Genomic DNA, 14816 nt, shown 5'->3' on the forward strand with positions numbered 1-14816 from the left:
GTATCTCTTTTGTTTGTTAAATTTAACTGTATGTAAGGCAGGCACATCATAAAATTGCTGCAGTGGTATTATTCTAATTTGTGCAATGATATGCAAATTACCATACATTTGCCACGATCAGAACAATTTTAGGGTTATTCAAAAGAGGCATAAAATGCTGGAGCGCTCTGATAACTGATTCGGCATGCAGTGAAGGAGTTATCTTCAGTGTAATTGACAGGCATGAAGTGCATAAACAGATGGGAAAGCATTTAGGTTCCCCAAGGGAGTGCTGCACCGCATCCATTTTTTCTGAGTAAATTGCTTGATATATTCATCGAGCTAGACCTTTAAACACCTCTCCCAGGTTTGAAAACACACACATTTTCCACAGATGGTAGCTGGCTGTAATCACTTACACTGACACTTTTAGAACATTTGTTTTGTTCATTTTCCACAAATTTTCCCTGTGATTTCTGTCTGTGTAAACAGGATCAAACCTCAACGTGGGCATATGCTTGTCTTATGTCTCTCTCAATCTGTAGCTGGTTTCCTAGGCTCACTTCTCCATTTGTCACTTATTTTATATGCTGTGCTGTTTTTCCCACCAGGTGTTTTGGCCTGCGTCTACAACCAAGATAGAGGAATGCCAAATGGCAGGAAAGGACCCTACCGTAAGAACCCTCCACTTTTCAAAACCCTCATCTTGGATTTCTTGGGGCTTTTTAGAGTTCAACCAATAAATAATAACAAATAAGAAATGAATAGAGATAAAGAGATGAATACTCATAAATTACTTATGCTTCATCTTTAAGACCACATTTTGATAAATATGTATGATAAACACAACTTCTTTAGCTTCCCTTTTATATTTTTTTCCTCGTATGTGTAAAAGGCCTTCTTGCTTGTGCTGTTTTATGTGTTATGTCTGTTTTTTACACTTAAATGTTCTCTTTAAAGACTATGTAACTTTTGAAAGAAATAACAACACATTAGTTTTTTAATTTAATTAATAGCAATAAAATGAACCGTTGCTCAACTGAATACACTCAGGGGTTTTGCTTCTATAACCTTAGTGGTCTGGTTTGCAAGCTTCAGTGTGAATATTGCTGTCATAAAATCTGTCCATGTCCAGCAATAAGAACACTGATGAAAGAAAAAAGTGGCAAAACACAGGTATTTGCACATTTTTGTGTATAATAAAAATGTAAAAATGTTTAGATAAAAATGAATGAGAATCAGTACAGGATAAAGGCTTCAAATTGTATTCTATCATTTATTAACCAGCTAACATCTGTCTAAATCATCACCTAGCTAAAAGACCGCTATTGTCCCAATTGTACAAAACATCCTGTTTCTCCCACGACTTGAACTATTCCACATCACCCCTAGCAGTGGCAATAATGGACTAAACCATGTTACACCTGGTCTGTGCAGTCTGCATCAGTTCAGTCAAATCCACAGTGGTAAACTGACTTCGGACTGGGTGGCGGTTCTTTTGTTTGTGGACATGTGTATGCATGACACTATAACATTAGACATGTTCACTGCACATATTCTGCTGAAACCGGAATAAAGTCCTGGACAGAGTTGTTGGAAAAGTCTGTGGAAAGTAATTTCTTCATCATAGTCGGTCACCTGCACTTTCTAACAGAGGACTGGAATATCTAGCTGTAGCACACCAGTGATGGTGTACACCCCAAGTCCCTTACACCAATACTGTTGTGGACCCCATAAATAGTAGCTAATACTGAGGTTGCTAATGGTAACCAGCATAATCGACTAGCCCTCATGCTTTTCTGCCATGATGGTTGAAATCTAGACTAAAGGTTTTGTCAGCTGTTCCCAGATCCGTCCCTCCAAGTGGGTCTGCAGCGGAACTGTGCGTGCAGCCTCCTGGGATTTCCCTCTCCCATCTGTGAGCTTGTATCAGGTCCAACCACATGTGTATCAGGCAGCAGATGTCTACAAGGTCACTGACTGGCCTGGAGTCCTCCTGGCATCGGCACAGTTTGTGAGGACGAGTGTGAAGTGTGGGAGGATCGAGGGCCATGGTGGAATGTAGAAAAATAAACGAGAATCAAAGCTTGCAAATGGGACGCAGCTCATTTTCCTAACCCGGCCAGATTCTGAACAGTACTTGTTAGCTGCAAGATTTAATGAAGACATACAGAAGGACTCAGAAGACTGATTCCTCCTCCGCCTCTGTTTTCCCCTAATTGGGTTGTTCTAGAATAAGTACATGCACAGTTGCCTATAGACACTGCAGATTGTAGAGTGCTGGGGAACAGAGAGAGAAGAGTTTAAAGAGAAAACCTCCTAAGCAACTTTTTACATAAATTGAAACCCTAATTTTCAAAGTAATATACCCATAAAAAGCATTACAATACAACCAGCGCTGCATGTGTGTCCGACATCTCGACCATCTCTCCGTCCCCTTACAGCAGCAGGGGTAATAGAGCCAGGGTTTTGTACAACATGCTGTTGCAGAAATAGAGAAGACGCTGTTTCCAGTCACTGAGTGATTTTTGCTGCTCTGAGTCACAGCCTGTCTGCTGCAGACAGGCTCCCACAAATATTTGGGTGAGCCATCTCTGTGTGGAGCCACTCAATGGCCCCTTCTCCCTTCTGTCATCCCTTTTTTTTTTTTACTTGCAACTCTGCCAGTTTCTCTTTCTGTCTTTCTATTTTTTCCACTTTTTTTTTGGTCACTTTTTCCAACTCTCGGTTTCTTTTTTACCGCAGTGTATTTCATTTTCTCTCTTCCGTAATGCTGCTCTCCTTTCTCATGGGTTTCATCATTTGAATCAGAGCCCCCATCCCTCTATTATGGTTACCCTCCCCGCCTGTATATATTAAGTTCCTCTTCTCCGATAGAATCTGTGGTCAAGCGGGGCTCCAGAGTGACGGCCGCACATTGTTTGCGCCAGAGGGGGGCATCAAAGGAGAAATATAGACCAACCAGGTTGATTAAGTCTGTTTGCTCAAAAGCCCACTTTAAACTCAGTGTGATCACCACTTGAACTTGAGGCCTTGAGGCTGGATGCCTTTTATCTGGCATAGTCACAAAGGCTGCGTGTGTGTGGATAGGAAATGCGGAAGGAAAATAAAACAGGCTGCGGCTACATATATAAATGTGACTCTGTGAAACTTGACATCAGATGTGGGTGTAGTCCCCAGACCCGGTGTGTGTGTGATGGTTGTGATGAGACAAATGGGTGATTAAAGTGAGGATAAACAAGAGAGACAGAGAGAGGTAAAGAGGAGGAAGATAAATAACAGAGATGGGTGTGTGCCGGTGGAAATTCAGTTGTTTTTCATCGATATCTCTCCGTGGAGCTGTGCACCGACTGTGAGCTGCAGCAGCTGCCATTCCTGCAGACATGGCCAAGTTCCTGACGGCTCCCTGGATACGTGTTCCTCTCCTCCCCACTTCTTTCCTCTCCCTCTTCCTTTCTCCACTGGTTTTCTGCAAGCTCAGGCTTAATTAGCCACAAAGTCCAGCACTCCCGCTGCTGCCGTTTGGGTTTGGGAAGTGAAAGCAGAGAAGGAGGGAGATCAGTAATCTGCCTTACCTAGATATATCACATATACCACTGACATTCATTTTCCACTGGCCTTAATACCAGACCAGTGAGCTGTGGGATTGTTTGATTGTGCAGCATGTGATTGTATAACCGTCATTGCAAGTGAGATAAGTTTGAATTACTCCCTCATATGGAATAGGATACTTCAGGAGAGATAAACAAGTTCTGTTCACCTTGGCTGTATACCAGGAAATAGACCTTATCCTCTGTTATGTCTATTTCAGTGCAATGTGTCATAGCTGAGATTAAAAAAATATGGAAACAAAAATTATTTTTTACAGTGCTGTAATGGATTGGAGGAATGTTGCCAACTGCTTTTCATATTGATTCATTTTTTAAAAGAGGTTAAATAACATTAAAGCGACACGGTGTAATGTCAGCTGAACAGTGGCCACTGTGGCTACAAGTAAAAATCATAAGGTAATGCTGAATGCCAAATTACTGTTTAGCATTTAGCTAAAATGCTAAGCTATTGTACCACAAGTGAAGAAGACTCATAAAGGGACTCACTAATGTGCATTATAAGACAATATTTATCTAAAGTTAGCTAACATTGGCTAACATTAGCTATCATCAGCTACTGGTCATACCAGACTAACTAAGGCTGTAGCAGCAAAACCCCTGTGTATTGAATTGATCAGTGGTGCATTCAGTTGCCTATGAATTCAGCGTTTCATTTCTAATAGGAACAATGTGTTATTTCTTCTCTCATAAGTTACATAGTGTTGCTTTAAAGTCTTGTGCGAGTGACCTTTTTATTGTTCTTTCTCACCTACTGAACTTTTTGTGCCTCTCTTTGTTTATCTGTATTTTCCAGCATGGCTGTGGGAACTTCATCCGGGTGGTGCAGCCTTATAACAGAACTCATCTGTTCATGTGTGGCAGCGGGGCGTACAGTCCCGTCTGTGTGTACCTCAACAGGGGCCGCAGACCAGAGGTGGGATCACGATGACAGATTCACTTCACTAAATATATAAACTCTTGTTATATATAAAACAATGTTTTGGGGACATCGGCCTGGTGGTGAACACAGCCATTACTGTAACTATTGAGAAGCTAGAGATCAGAACTCTCCTTGTGTTTGGTAGATTATTCTCTCTGGTTGTGCATTAAAACACTTTAGGATACACTGCAGGCTGCTGAATGATACTACAGCACTAACATGATGAGTGAAAAAATAAGAACATCTAGTACCTCTAATCCTAAATTGTAAGTATGTATACTTAATGTGTGCATATAGTAATATTAGAATTAAAATAATGTCAAGGGGGTTTGGTGATGGAACATTTTGTAGAGCTAAAAATAATGAGCAAAAGAAGAATATGCATTGGTTCCCCTGCGGTTATTTCAAAAATAAACCTAATTACATTAACATAGTTGAGTTAATGTGATTAATGTGCATATTACTAAGTTGGAACAGTTATTTATAAATCTCTTCCTCTTTGTTACTCCTTAAAAACACTGTTAGTGTTAATGTCACCCTTGAACACAATAAAATCAAAGTAGTTGGAATACTGCCACCCAGAGCAAGTAAACAAAAATCATTATCTGTGAGAGAGATTAAGTAATCATAAAAATGCTTCAAGGAATGTGGAAGGGGGATCGGATTTTATAGAAATATTTAGAAGTTCAAAATGAAATGTAATATGTTTTCGATTGATAGCTGCAATAATAAGAAATAGAATTTCTTTACACCACTCTACTGGAAGGAGTACAACATTATCATGATTCCTAGTCACCAAGTAGTGGAAATATATGAAGTGGATGACAGCCACCGCATATTTAATGCTATAATCTCATCACAGTTTATATTTTCATGAAATTAAATTCATGTGAAGCATCAGATAGCGATTGTTTCTAGCAATAGCATTTTCTTTGACTGGTCTTCTAAGAATTTTCAAGTGTCACCATATGGTAAACAAATGTTAGACTCCATAACTTTATATGAGCAAAGTTTTCATGTACTCAGTTTGATGCCACATGAGAGGAGATGCGCAGGATAAGAGGGAGAAAATGGAGCTCTAGTGTTAGGGATGGAGTGCCGATTTCTGGGCGATCTGCTCTTATCTCCGGCCACACGGCTCTGAAAGTGAGAGCAGGGAAGCCCTCCAGGAGAAAAGTGCTCACAGAGTGACCAACATTTAGCCACAGAATACTGACTGCTGCCAAACACTAATAAGCAGTGCGAGAGAGCTCCCAACCAGGCTCATTCCGCACTGCGGTGCCTTTTGTCATTTGGGGGTTTTGTTTGAAAGGCAGACTGCTCTGTTTGCAACTTCTGAGCTCAATCATGTCAGAGTCTCAAAAAAAGGGATCTGTTAAGTATAACAAGCTGCTGTAGCCGGAGGTTGACAGCAAGCTCAGTGTGGACCTTTGCCCTGAGAACATGCCCCAGACCATTATGTTGTTTTGAAACTTCATAGGATGGTTTCAACAGACAGGTTATTTGCATGTGTCAGTGTTTTTGTGTCTCAAATGCATAGTGAATTATACACTGCAATAAATGTCCATCTTACTAAGTCAATTAGTCTTATATTCAGTCTTTAAATCTTTATACGGTGTGATAACTCGGTTCTTTTTCAGAGAAGTTACACTTATATCAGAAATTCCCCAGAAACATTTATCTGTACTAACAGTTGTGACTTGTTAAAAGAAAAAGATTATTTTAATGATCTCCTCCAGACAAGTTTTAAGGCGAATAAAAATGCTCTGATTTGAATCATTTGTGTGATATGGAAACTATGAATACGCAAATATGGTTTGTTTCAAAAGTTTAACTACCTGATGCAGGATGTCTCCCATTCACAAAAATGTTGTGTGTCTGTGCTGGGGGTTTCAAGATTCCACATCGCACTTGTGTAAGTTGCATATTCGACCATGATTGGCTTCCAAACTAGGTGTGATGTCACAACGCACACATCTTTAACTGAGATTTAAGGTGAGCACAGAGAACCTTTCCTCCTTCGGCAGATGTATGTGATGTGTATAATGTATGTGCCTTTTACTGACAAACTCTGCACATACATCTTCTGAATGTCAAACATCCTAACAATAAACAAAACTTATTTTTGAGTGGATGGGGGCTTTAATGATTCTTTGAAACCTCAAATTACTTGTTAAAATTGATACTTTTGGCAGTGTAGCGATTAATGACAGAACCTACCAGATGGATTCAGTCCACCTCCAGAATCTCTTTGGCAAAACCTTTTTCCTGGAAAAATTCTGCTCGGCTGACCTCACTCTCATCCCATTTGAGATAGTTGCATCACCACCATGGGCCCGATCTAAATAGGATGGGGCAGTAAGCTCTTTAATATACCCAGGTTACTGTAAGAAGCTCTTGGACCGTCCAGTCTGCCACCATTCTGGTTGAAACTTGGCAGCTTTTCCACCTGAGATGGAGAGATGGATATCCAACATATTAGCAGGGAAATTCCTCCTCTCCTCCCAAACGGAATGTTCTTTTTACTGTCCCACATGGGCCAGTTAAGGTAGACCAGGCCAGGACCATTTCTGTACTTCCTTAAAACCAAAAGGGAGGGAAACATGACCAGGGCTATCTTGTGGGACATTTGGTTTGCTCATACATGCAGTTTTATTGTGGTAGAGGCCACTAGATGGAATAACTTATATAAAACTGTCTCCAAATTCTCTGACCTTTTTTCTCTGTTACAGGAACAAGTATTTCACATTGACTCGAGGACCGAATCTGGAAAAGGGAGGTGCTCCTTCAACCCTCAAGTGAATACAGTCTCCGTCATGCTCAGTAGGTGTCTCCTACCTCCACCTTCATGATTTCTGTCTCTTCAAAACCCCTGAAAAAATTGTAATTACCAAAAAGAAGAAATTCATTATAGGGGGCGTGAATTTTTGGTTCTGAGTGACAATGTCGGTACTGTAATTTGATTGGTGCAGTATCTGTGTGTGTGGGCAGGCACTAAAAATAGTTCACTTCAGCTCCAACAGACACACAGACAGTTCACCAGCTGGTTTAGGCATTGTTAGCCGCTGCCATGTTCACGCCATATGGGATGGATGGTAGAGATGGGAAAGATTGTCATGTTGACGACTAGCAAGAGTTCACATCAAGTGGCTTGTAAGGCTTCAAAGATACTGCCGCGAGGGTTCCAAATACTGTGTGCTAACAATATAACATTATATATATATATTAAACTTGGGTTTTATTACATTGAACGACAGACTTTGGCTGACATAAGAAATCCAGATTTGCTTGGTTTTCAGGGACTTCCATATCAAATTATAGCGCCATGTCAGATATATCAGAACTTTCAGAAAAATATGACTTTCCCAGTCATATTTTAGCAAGACCCCACTCCTTTCTATAATGTGGGACGAACACAAGTGTGCAGGAGCTGCCAGGTACTGAAAGAAACGCTAGCACGATAGGCTAACTAGCTTCCACTTTCCAAGTAGAAGCTATGTAGCCTAGCATGCTAGGTTCAGGTTCCGAGTTAACTATATTTCATCAGACATGTTAAACTGCTAACATACATAACCAACGTTATGTAGGCTTGTAGAAAAAGGGGAAAGAACGTCTTGTATCGACACATGCCCCAGTCAGTAGTGCACCACAGAAGATGACAGCACGTCCTAGCAACACCAGCCTTCAAATGTCGGTCAGCCCCTGCCATTGGAAACTCAGACACAAAGGATTAAAGCTTAGATGCTGATTCCATAAATATGAAATACAAAAATGGTTTTCTACTATGGTTGCTACTTTTGAAAATAGAAAAATATACACAATAGCAGAAGTATCATTGTAGTTTAAATTTCTTTGCACAAAAAGTGAGGAGAATTCAAATTTCAGTGGTTTGTGTTTAACACACATTAAACACAAACCACTAGAGGCTAATGTAGTACCTCCTTCAGGTCAGGACGCACCCTCCCCTCTCCCCCATTCTCTTTCCTTTGATCTCTGATTGGTCGAGGGGTGTTGGGTTGCTGTTGACACGACTAAAGGCGACACATTGCACCCTCAGCTCTGCTTTCTGACACCTGAGCATGGCCATGTCAGCAGCAGCTTTGCCAGTCAGTGAGTGCCTTCAGAGATGCCCAGGGTGGGAGCCAGAGGGAAGGGTGAAATAACTTAGGGGTAGGGAGGAAGGTGATCTGCCAAATGGAGTCGAGGTCAAAGGCAAAGCAGAGATGCAGCACTCCGAGCCTCAGACGACAATCAGAGGCCGTGTCTGTGCTCGGTAAAATTTGCGCTTCATCTCCCCATCCTTATGTTTTGGACCCTTTGTGGCCGTCTGAGTGCTGTCGACACTCGTTCCTTAGCAAGCCAGCTTGGATGCGGGCCACATACCCCTAATCCTCCCCTAACTTGCCCCACATCCTCCAAAACACATGGTCTGGAACCGATGATGATGAAGTGAGAGTAAAGGAATGATAAAGAGCATGAAGCGGCTGTGGAGAGCACAAAGCCTCCTATTAGCAGCAGGACACACACAGACTGTAAACCTAGAGAATCATAGAATAAAATGTTGGTGCATTTTATCCCTTTTATCTTAATTGTCTTTTCTTAGTTTCTAGAAGTACTGTCGATTTCTTCTTTTTCTCTTTTTTTAGGCTCTACAAAATATGTGAGCATATTGTTGATTTGTTGTGTGTGTGTGTGTGTGTGTGTGTGTGTGTGTGTGTGTGTGTGTGTGTGTGTGTGTGTGTGTGTGTGTGTGCATTCCTCTAGACCAGGAGCTGTTCTCAGGCATGTACATTGACTTCATGGGGACAGATGCTGCCATCTTCAGGAGCCTGACAAAGAGAAATGCAGTGCGGACAGACCAGCACAACTCTAAGTGGCTTAGTGGTGAGCTCACAAACTTTCTCTAAAGATTTTGAATATGTATATATTAATTCATTTACACAAATAAGATTTTTTTTTCTCTTTTATTTATTAATGTAAATTGTTAAAAATCTCCATGTATTCCTTTCTTTCATTCAGAGCCAATCTTCATTGACGCCCACCTGATACCAGACGGAACAGACCCCAATGACGCCAAACTGTATTTTTTCTTCCGCGAGAGGCTAACGGATAACAGTGGAAATACTAAAAATATCCACACCATGGTGGCCAGAGTTTGTCCAGTGAGTGCCATTGTCTGTGCCTAAATAAATCAGCAGTGTATGTTTTGTGGTTTCGAGTTGCTATGTGCAGTTTTTGTCTGCAGAATGACATTGGAGGACAGCGGAGTCTGGTGAACAAATGGACCACCTTCCTTAAGGCCAGGATGGTGTGTTCAGTTCTGGAAGAAGATGGCACCGAAACTCACTTTGACGAGCTGGGTAAATAAAATGAAGGAACAGGAACACTATTATATATATACATGTTATATATTTCCTTTATTTGTTGAGTGACTTCCAAGCTCCATTTTATTTTCATGGTCCATGAAACAAGCTTAAATTTTTTAGAAAATACGTGGCCAGAGACCATCCTAATTCCCGAAAGCTTGCTATTTTTGTTCCAAGGTTTCCAGCTATTGCTTTCTCCATAAACAATTCATGAAACTTCCTTTGTTTGGTCTGGATTATGGCTCTAGCCATTTATCAATTTTCATAACAATTGTTCTGTTGTTTTTGGTTACCTTGTATTAGTTTATGATCATATTATTCCAGTCCTTTCTTAACCTCAGCTTTGAAAACGACAAACACCAGGTCAAAGAATTTTAGACCTGCTTTTCCATTTTGTTCATCAGACCAGTCCATCTGTCAACATGTGCAATTATTAATTCATGCATTCATCACTTTTTGGCAATCTCACCTGCAGGATGAGGTAATATGGGATATAGAGAGTTTGTTGAAGGTATTACACATATGTGTTTTCCCTTGCAGAAAGTATGTTTTTGCTGGAAACCGATCAGCCCAAGGGCCTGTTGGTGTTTGGAGTCTTCACATCAACAAGGTAAGACCGACATTGATGAAGCCAACTGTAACATTCCTGCAGGCCTCAGTGGCAATGTTAATCACTGACTGGATATCAGCGGGGAGGGGATGTGCTTGTCAAAGTGCTTGTTACATAGAGATGTCATGTGTCATGTTTCAGGACAGCTTAGTCAGAGGATGAACTATCAATTACATCTCTCCCCGGTGCTTCACCATATGGCCTTCGTTTTGATGTTCTTTCCTTCTGATCGCAAGCTGTAGTGCATTATTTATAGTATGCATTGATACAGGGTATGTATTGTTGGATGTGTTCCACAAGCACTGAGTAATAGTACACAGCAGGATTTTTTAGTGCAGAGAGAAATTATTGCATTTTTCAGAAAGGTGAAACCCGAGTCTTGTTCGTAAGGTTTCAGCGAAAGAAGGGAATATGGCCACCTTTCTCTTTTGATCTTATAACCCTAATGGTGAACATTCAATCAATACAGACACATAAGCAGATAGATAAACATAAAAACTGTCTGATGACTGTGTACCATTTCCTTACATTTAGTTTATGTACACTCATTTACCAAAAGACCTGTTCTACCAAAGTGGTCACTTTTGACCAGATTTGGGAAGGGCACCAGTTTCAGTGAAAGTAAAAGAGAAAGATTAAGAAAGTAGAAAGTTAAAGAAGAAGTCTTCCCAAAATGCAAGGAACCTTGTGAAAGCACTTTTTCGCCTACATTTGTTTGATCCAGCACCCATAAAAAGGTCTGTTTTTGTGTGTGTGTGTTTTTTAGTTTCTTTAGGATGTGTCCACTCTCCTCTATTCTATTTGAACTTAATTTAATATAATTTTGTTTTTTTTAATTCAAAATTCTGCAAATACAATATCTTTAACCTCTCCAATGTGCCTTATGTTTATTTAGATTTTGTTTATGTTTCGGGCATTTCTGCCTTTATTTGATAGTTTAATGATATTGATATTTGATATTTGAAATTATATTTGACAGAGACACAGGAAATACCTGTGGGGTGGTGATATGCGTCAAAGGTTCCCTACTGGAACTTTGAGCACCACAAGCCAAGTGCTAGCTAGCATTAAAAAATGCAGACATCTCTACAGCCGATATCTCTAAAACTCGGCAACTCACACTAAACCAGTCTAGACTGATAAATAGCACTACAGGTAAGAAGAAAAAAATGTATGTTTGATTTTGGGGTGAACTGTCCCTTTAAACCACTCGACCACCACGCTCATTTAGTGTTTTTTGTTTGTTTGTTTTTTACTGTTTTCTCCCAGTTTTAGATACTCAATTCCTTATGCATTACAGTCCTTTTCCCTGCTAACTCTTATCATAATATGTAATGTAATGTGAAAACCACGTATCTCCAAAATGTTAACTTTTCATGAGCTAAGAAAAACAGCCCTGTTTTCACCTTTGTAATAATAAGTATTTGAGATGATCCAATGAGTTGTTAAGGGTTTATTTAGCTTCAGATGTAGGAGAATTGTCTCAACCCATAAAGGTTTTCTGTGGACAGTGACGATACTATATAATATAATAAAGGAGTAGTATATTATATCATATATAAAAAGTAGATATTATGCTCTATAATGATCTTGTAACTACTCCTATTTCAATAAATCCAGAACAACTAAATGTGAGCACATCTTAGAATTTCTACTACTATTAAAATGATGCTAAACATCACTTAAACAGCATGATCTTTGACATACTGTCTAAACCTCTGTGGTAATTGAAGAAAACCACACTGAATAAACTGATTAAACTGCCCTTATTCAGCCGAAGGTCCCAGTCAGCAGGGTTGCATGGCAAATTCAGAGGTTTAAAGGAATGGAATCCATCTGTTCTGCTCTATAACGAGTTTGTCTATTTAACCCAGGGTGATACTGCCACAGGCCCTTGATCCGCTTGTTACCTGAGGATCATAGAAAGGCTACAGTAGCGTATCCTGGCTTAAAGAAGCCAAACCAAACAGTGAGGTCCTTAAGGTTTCTTAGCTCAATGTTATTCCTATCTCCACACTGTGTTTCTTCTTCAGTCTCCATTTTGCACAAAATGCTTCTGTTCCCCTTTTCAACAAAGCATCTTTTATGTGTTAAGCAGTGTGGTTTTAAATGACTGAGCCAAACCACATCAGATCAAAGAGTTAAAGAGTTTCCCCTTGGGGATCAATAAAGTATTTCTGATTCTGATCAATGAGGGGGAAATAGGTGAGCCGTCCCCACTGGAGAGTGTCAGTGGTTCCACCCAGACTGCATGACTCGCACATCCTTAGAAACAGAGATCTAAATAAACAACTGCAGAATATTTAAGCGGGGTGGGTCTCTAGGCCACTGTTGTGTTTCATTAAAGTATGCATCTCATTTCCTCAGCTCCGTGTTTAAAGGCTCCGCAGTGTGTGTGTACAACATGGCCGACATCCTCACCGTCTTCAACGGGCCCTTCGCTCACAGAGAGGGGCCCAACTTTCAGTGGGTGGCCTTCCAGGGGCGCATCCCTTATCCAAGGCCCGGAACTGTGAGTTCATTTCTAGGCCATTCATTCATTCACTTATTAGTTATTTAAGTGCATGATTCTAAAACTAAATTTCACATTAAATATTCATCTTAACCTTACCTCCTTACACATTTCAAACCAGAAAAAGGAGTAGAGAGAAGAAAAATCTTGTATTACGAGCCTCTTTCTTAAAAAATGAACAAGTAACATCAATGATTTAACAACCTTTTGCTATAAAAGGAATGACAACACTGCCAAAGAACATTCAACACAATCAACAGCTGAACATGAACATTACTCATTAAGTTCATAATGTCCAAGTATTCCTTCTCTTTAAATTTTCTTGAGCTTAGAAATATCTGAATTCCACTGTAGTTAGACTCTACATAGTGAGATACACACCAGTGTAATTTTTTTAGGCAATCATCTGTTTTAATTACACTAAATATTTCAGTAACTTTTTTGCCCTTCACACTAACTGTGTGTAGAAGCATATATGAACAGTGGACATTTTAAAGTACCTTATAATCTAACGCATATTTTGATTTCCTCAAAACTGCAATGCACTCTGGACACGATTGCCTTTATATAACCTATGAGATTATCAAGAATAATGTTTTCAGATACTTTCAATACTATCATTGTGTCGGGATAATCCTTTGATTAATAGCAGAGAACAATAGATTTGCAGATAATTAAATAATTACAAAAAATTATTTCATTTACAGCACTGTCAGTAAATTGTATATTATTGCCGAAAGTGCAAACATAATAAACTGCAACCTTGACACTTCACAAATTGATGTATGAACAAATAAATACATAAAATACACAATATGGACCCTTTTGGGACTCCATATTTAACCTTTATACATTTAGATCAATTATAAGCAAACTCAACATATTTTTGTCTCTTATCTTAACTACCACAATAAAATGATCCCACATAAAGAAATACTGTGAATGTACTGTGTTTTGTCAATGATGAGACTCTCAGGACAATTCTATAACTTAATTTTCACAGATTGTAGAACGATACAGTTTTAACAGTCGGCTGAAGGATAAAACCTGAGGGTTAGGATATGAGAATGATGTTCTTTTTAACACAATACACTCACTTCCTTTTGTTTCTCCAGTGTCCCGGTGGAGCCTTCACACCTGACATCCAGACAACAAAGGAGTTTCCAGACGATGTGGTGACCTTCGTACGGAACCATCCAGTCATGTTCAACCCCATATACCCAGTGGGGAGGAGACCCCTGGTGGTTCGGACCAACGCTAACTACAAATACACATCAGTGGCAGTGGACCACGTCATGGCTGCCGACGGCAACTACCAAGTGCTCTTCCTGGGCACAGGTATGAATCTAGACAGGTCCTGCAGATTCTAGCAAAGTACAGCCAACTTTGAGGGTTTTTAAAGCCTGTCAGCTTTATGAAGAGATCATTTCTTATGGCCACAACAACAGCTTTATTATGTTTTGTACTGTATGTTAAGGCCATGCTTTGACAGGACAATATAAATTCAAATTTCATGTATATCCTCCAAAAAGTACCTACAGTAGAAGTAGTTTGGTTAGTTATCAAGACTTAATTGAAGGAATTTAAACCTCACTCGAGCAAATCAAATTGTTTAAACAATTGTTTTGAGTGAAAGGATTAAGACGACCTGTCTTACTTCAAGATGTAATGTATGTTCAAAAAAAAGGGGAGATTGCATTGAAAAGGGCAAAGATTTCACTGAACTGGTGGATTTTTTTCACCTTGTCTTTCCACAATCCACCAGAAAACATGTGCACAGCTAAGGATATGTGTCTAACCAATCTAAATTGGATACGAG

At 39.8% G+C, this 14816-nt stretch overlaps 1 protein-coding gene across 1 annotated transcript in view; it reads left to right on the forward strand.

The window, feature by feature from the left end:
- Window positions 1-14816, forward strand: part of sema3c (sema domain, immunoglobulin domain (Ig), short basic domain, secreted, (semaphorin) 3C) — a 42030-nt gene that overhangs the window by 17602 nt on the left and 9612 nt on the right. Inside the window, exons 4-12 of the mRNA XM_044186454.1 lie at window positions 591-653; window positions 4384-4503; window positions 7242-7332; window positions 9274-9393; window positions 9529-9671; window positions 9755-9869; window positions 10416-10485; window positions 12853-12997; window positions 14113-14335. Of these exons, the coding sequence (XP_044042389.1) occupies window positions 591-653; window positions 4384-4503; window positions 7242-7332; window positions 9274-9393; window positions 9529-9671; window positions 9755-9869; window positions 10416-10485; window positions 12853-12997; window positions 14113-14335 (1090 nt within the window). The remainder of the gene's footprint in view (window positions 1-590; window positions 654-4383; window positions 4504-7241; window positions 7333-9273; window positions 9394-9528; window positions 9672-9754; window positions 9870-10415; window positions 10486-12852; window positions 12998-14112; window positions 14336-14816) is intronic.

The sequence above is a fragment of the Siniperca chuatsi genome, linkage group LG23 (genome assembly GCF_020085105.1).
Source record: "Siniperca chuatsi isolate FFG_IHB_CAS linkage group LG23, ASM2008510v1, whole genome shotgun sequence".
Classification (NCBI taxonomy): domain Eukaryota; kingdom Metazoa; phylum Chordata; class Actinopteri; order Centrarchiformes; family Sinipercidae; genus Siniperca; species Siniperca chuatsi.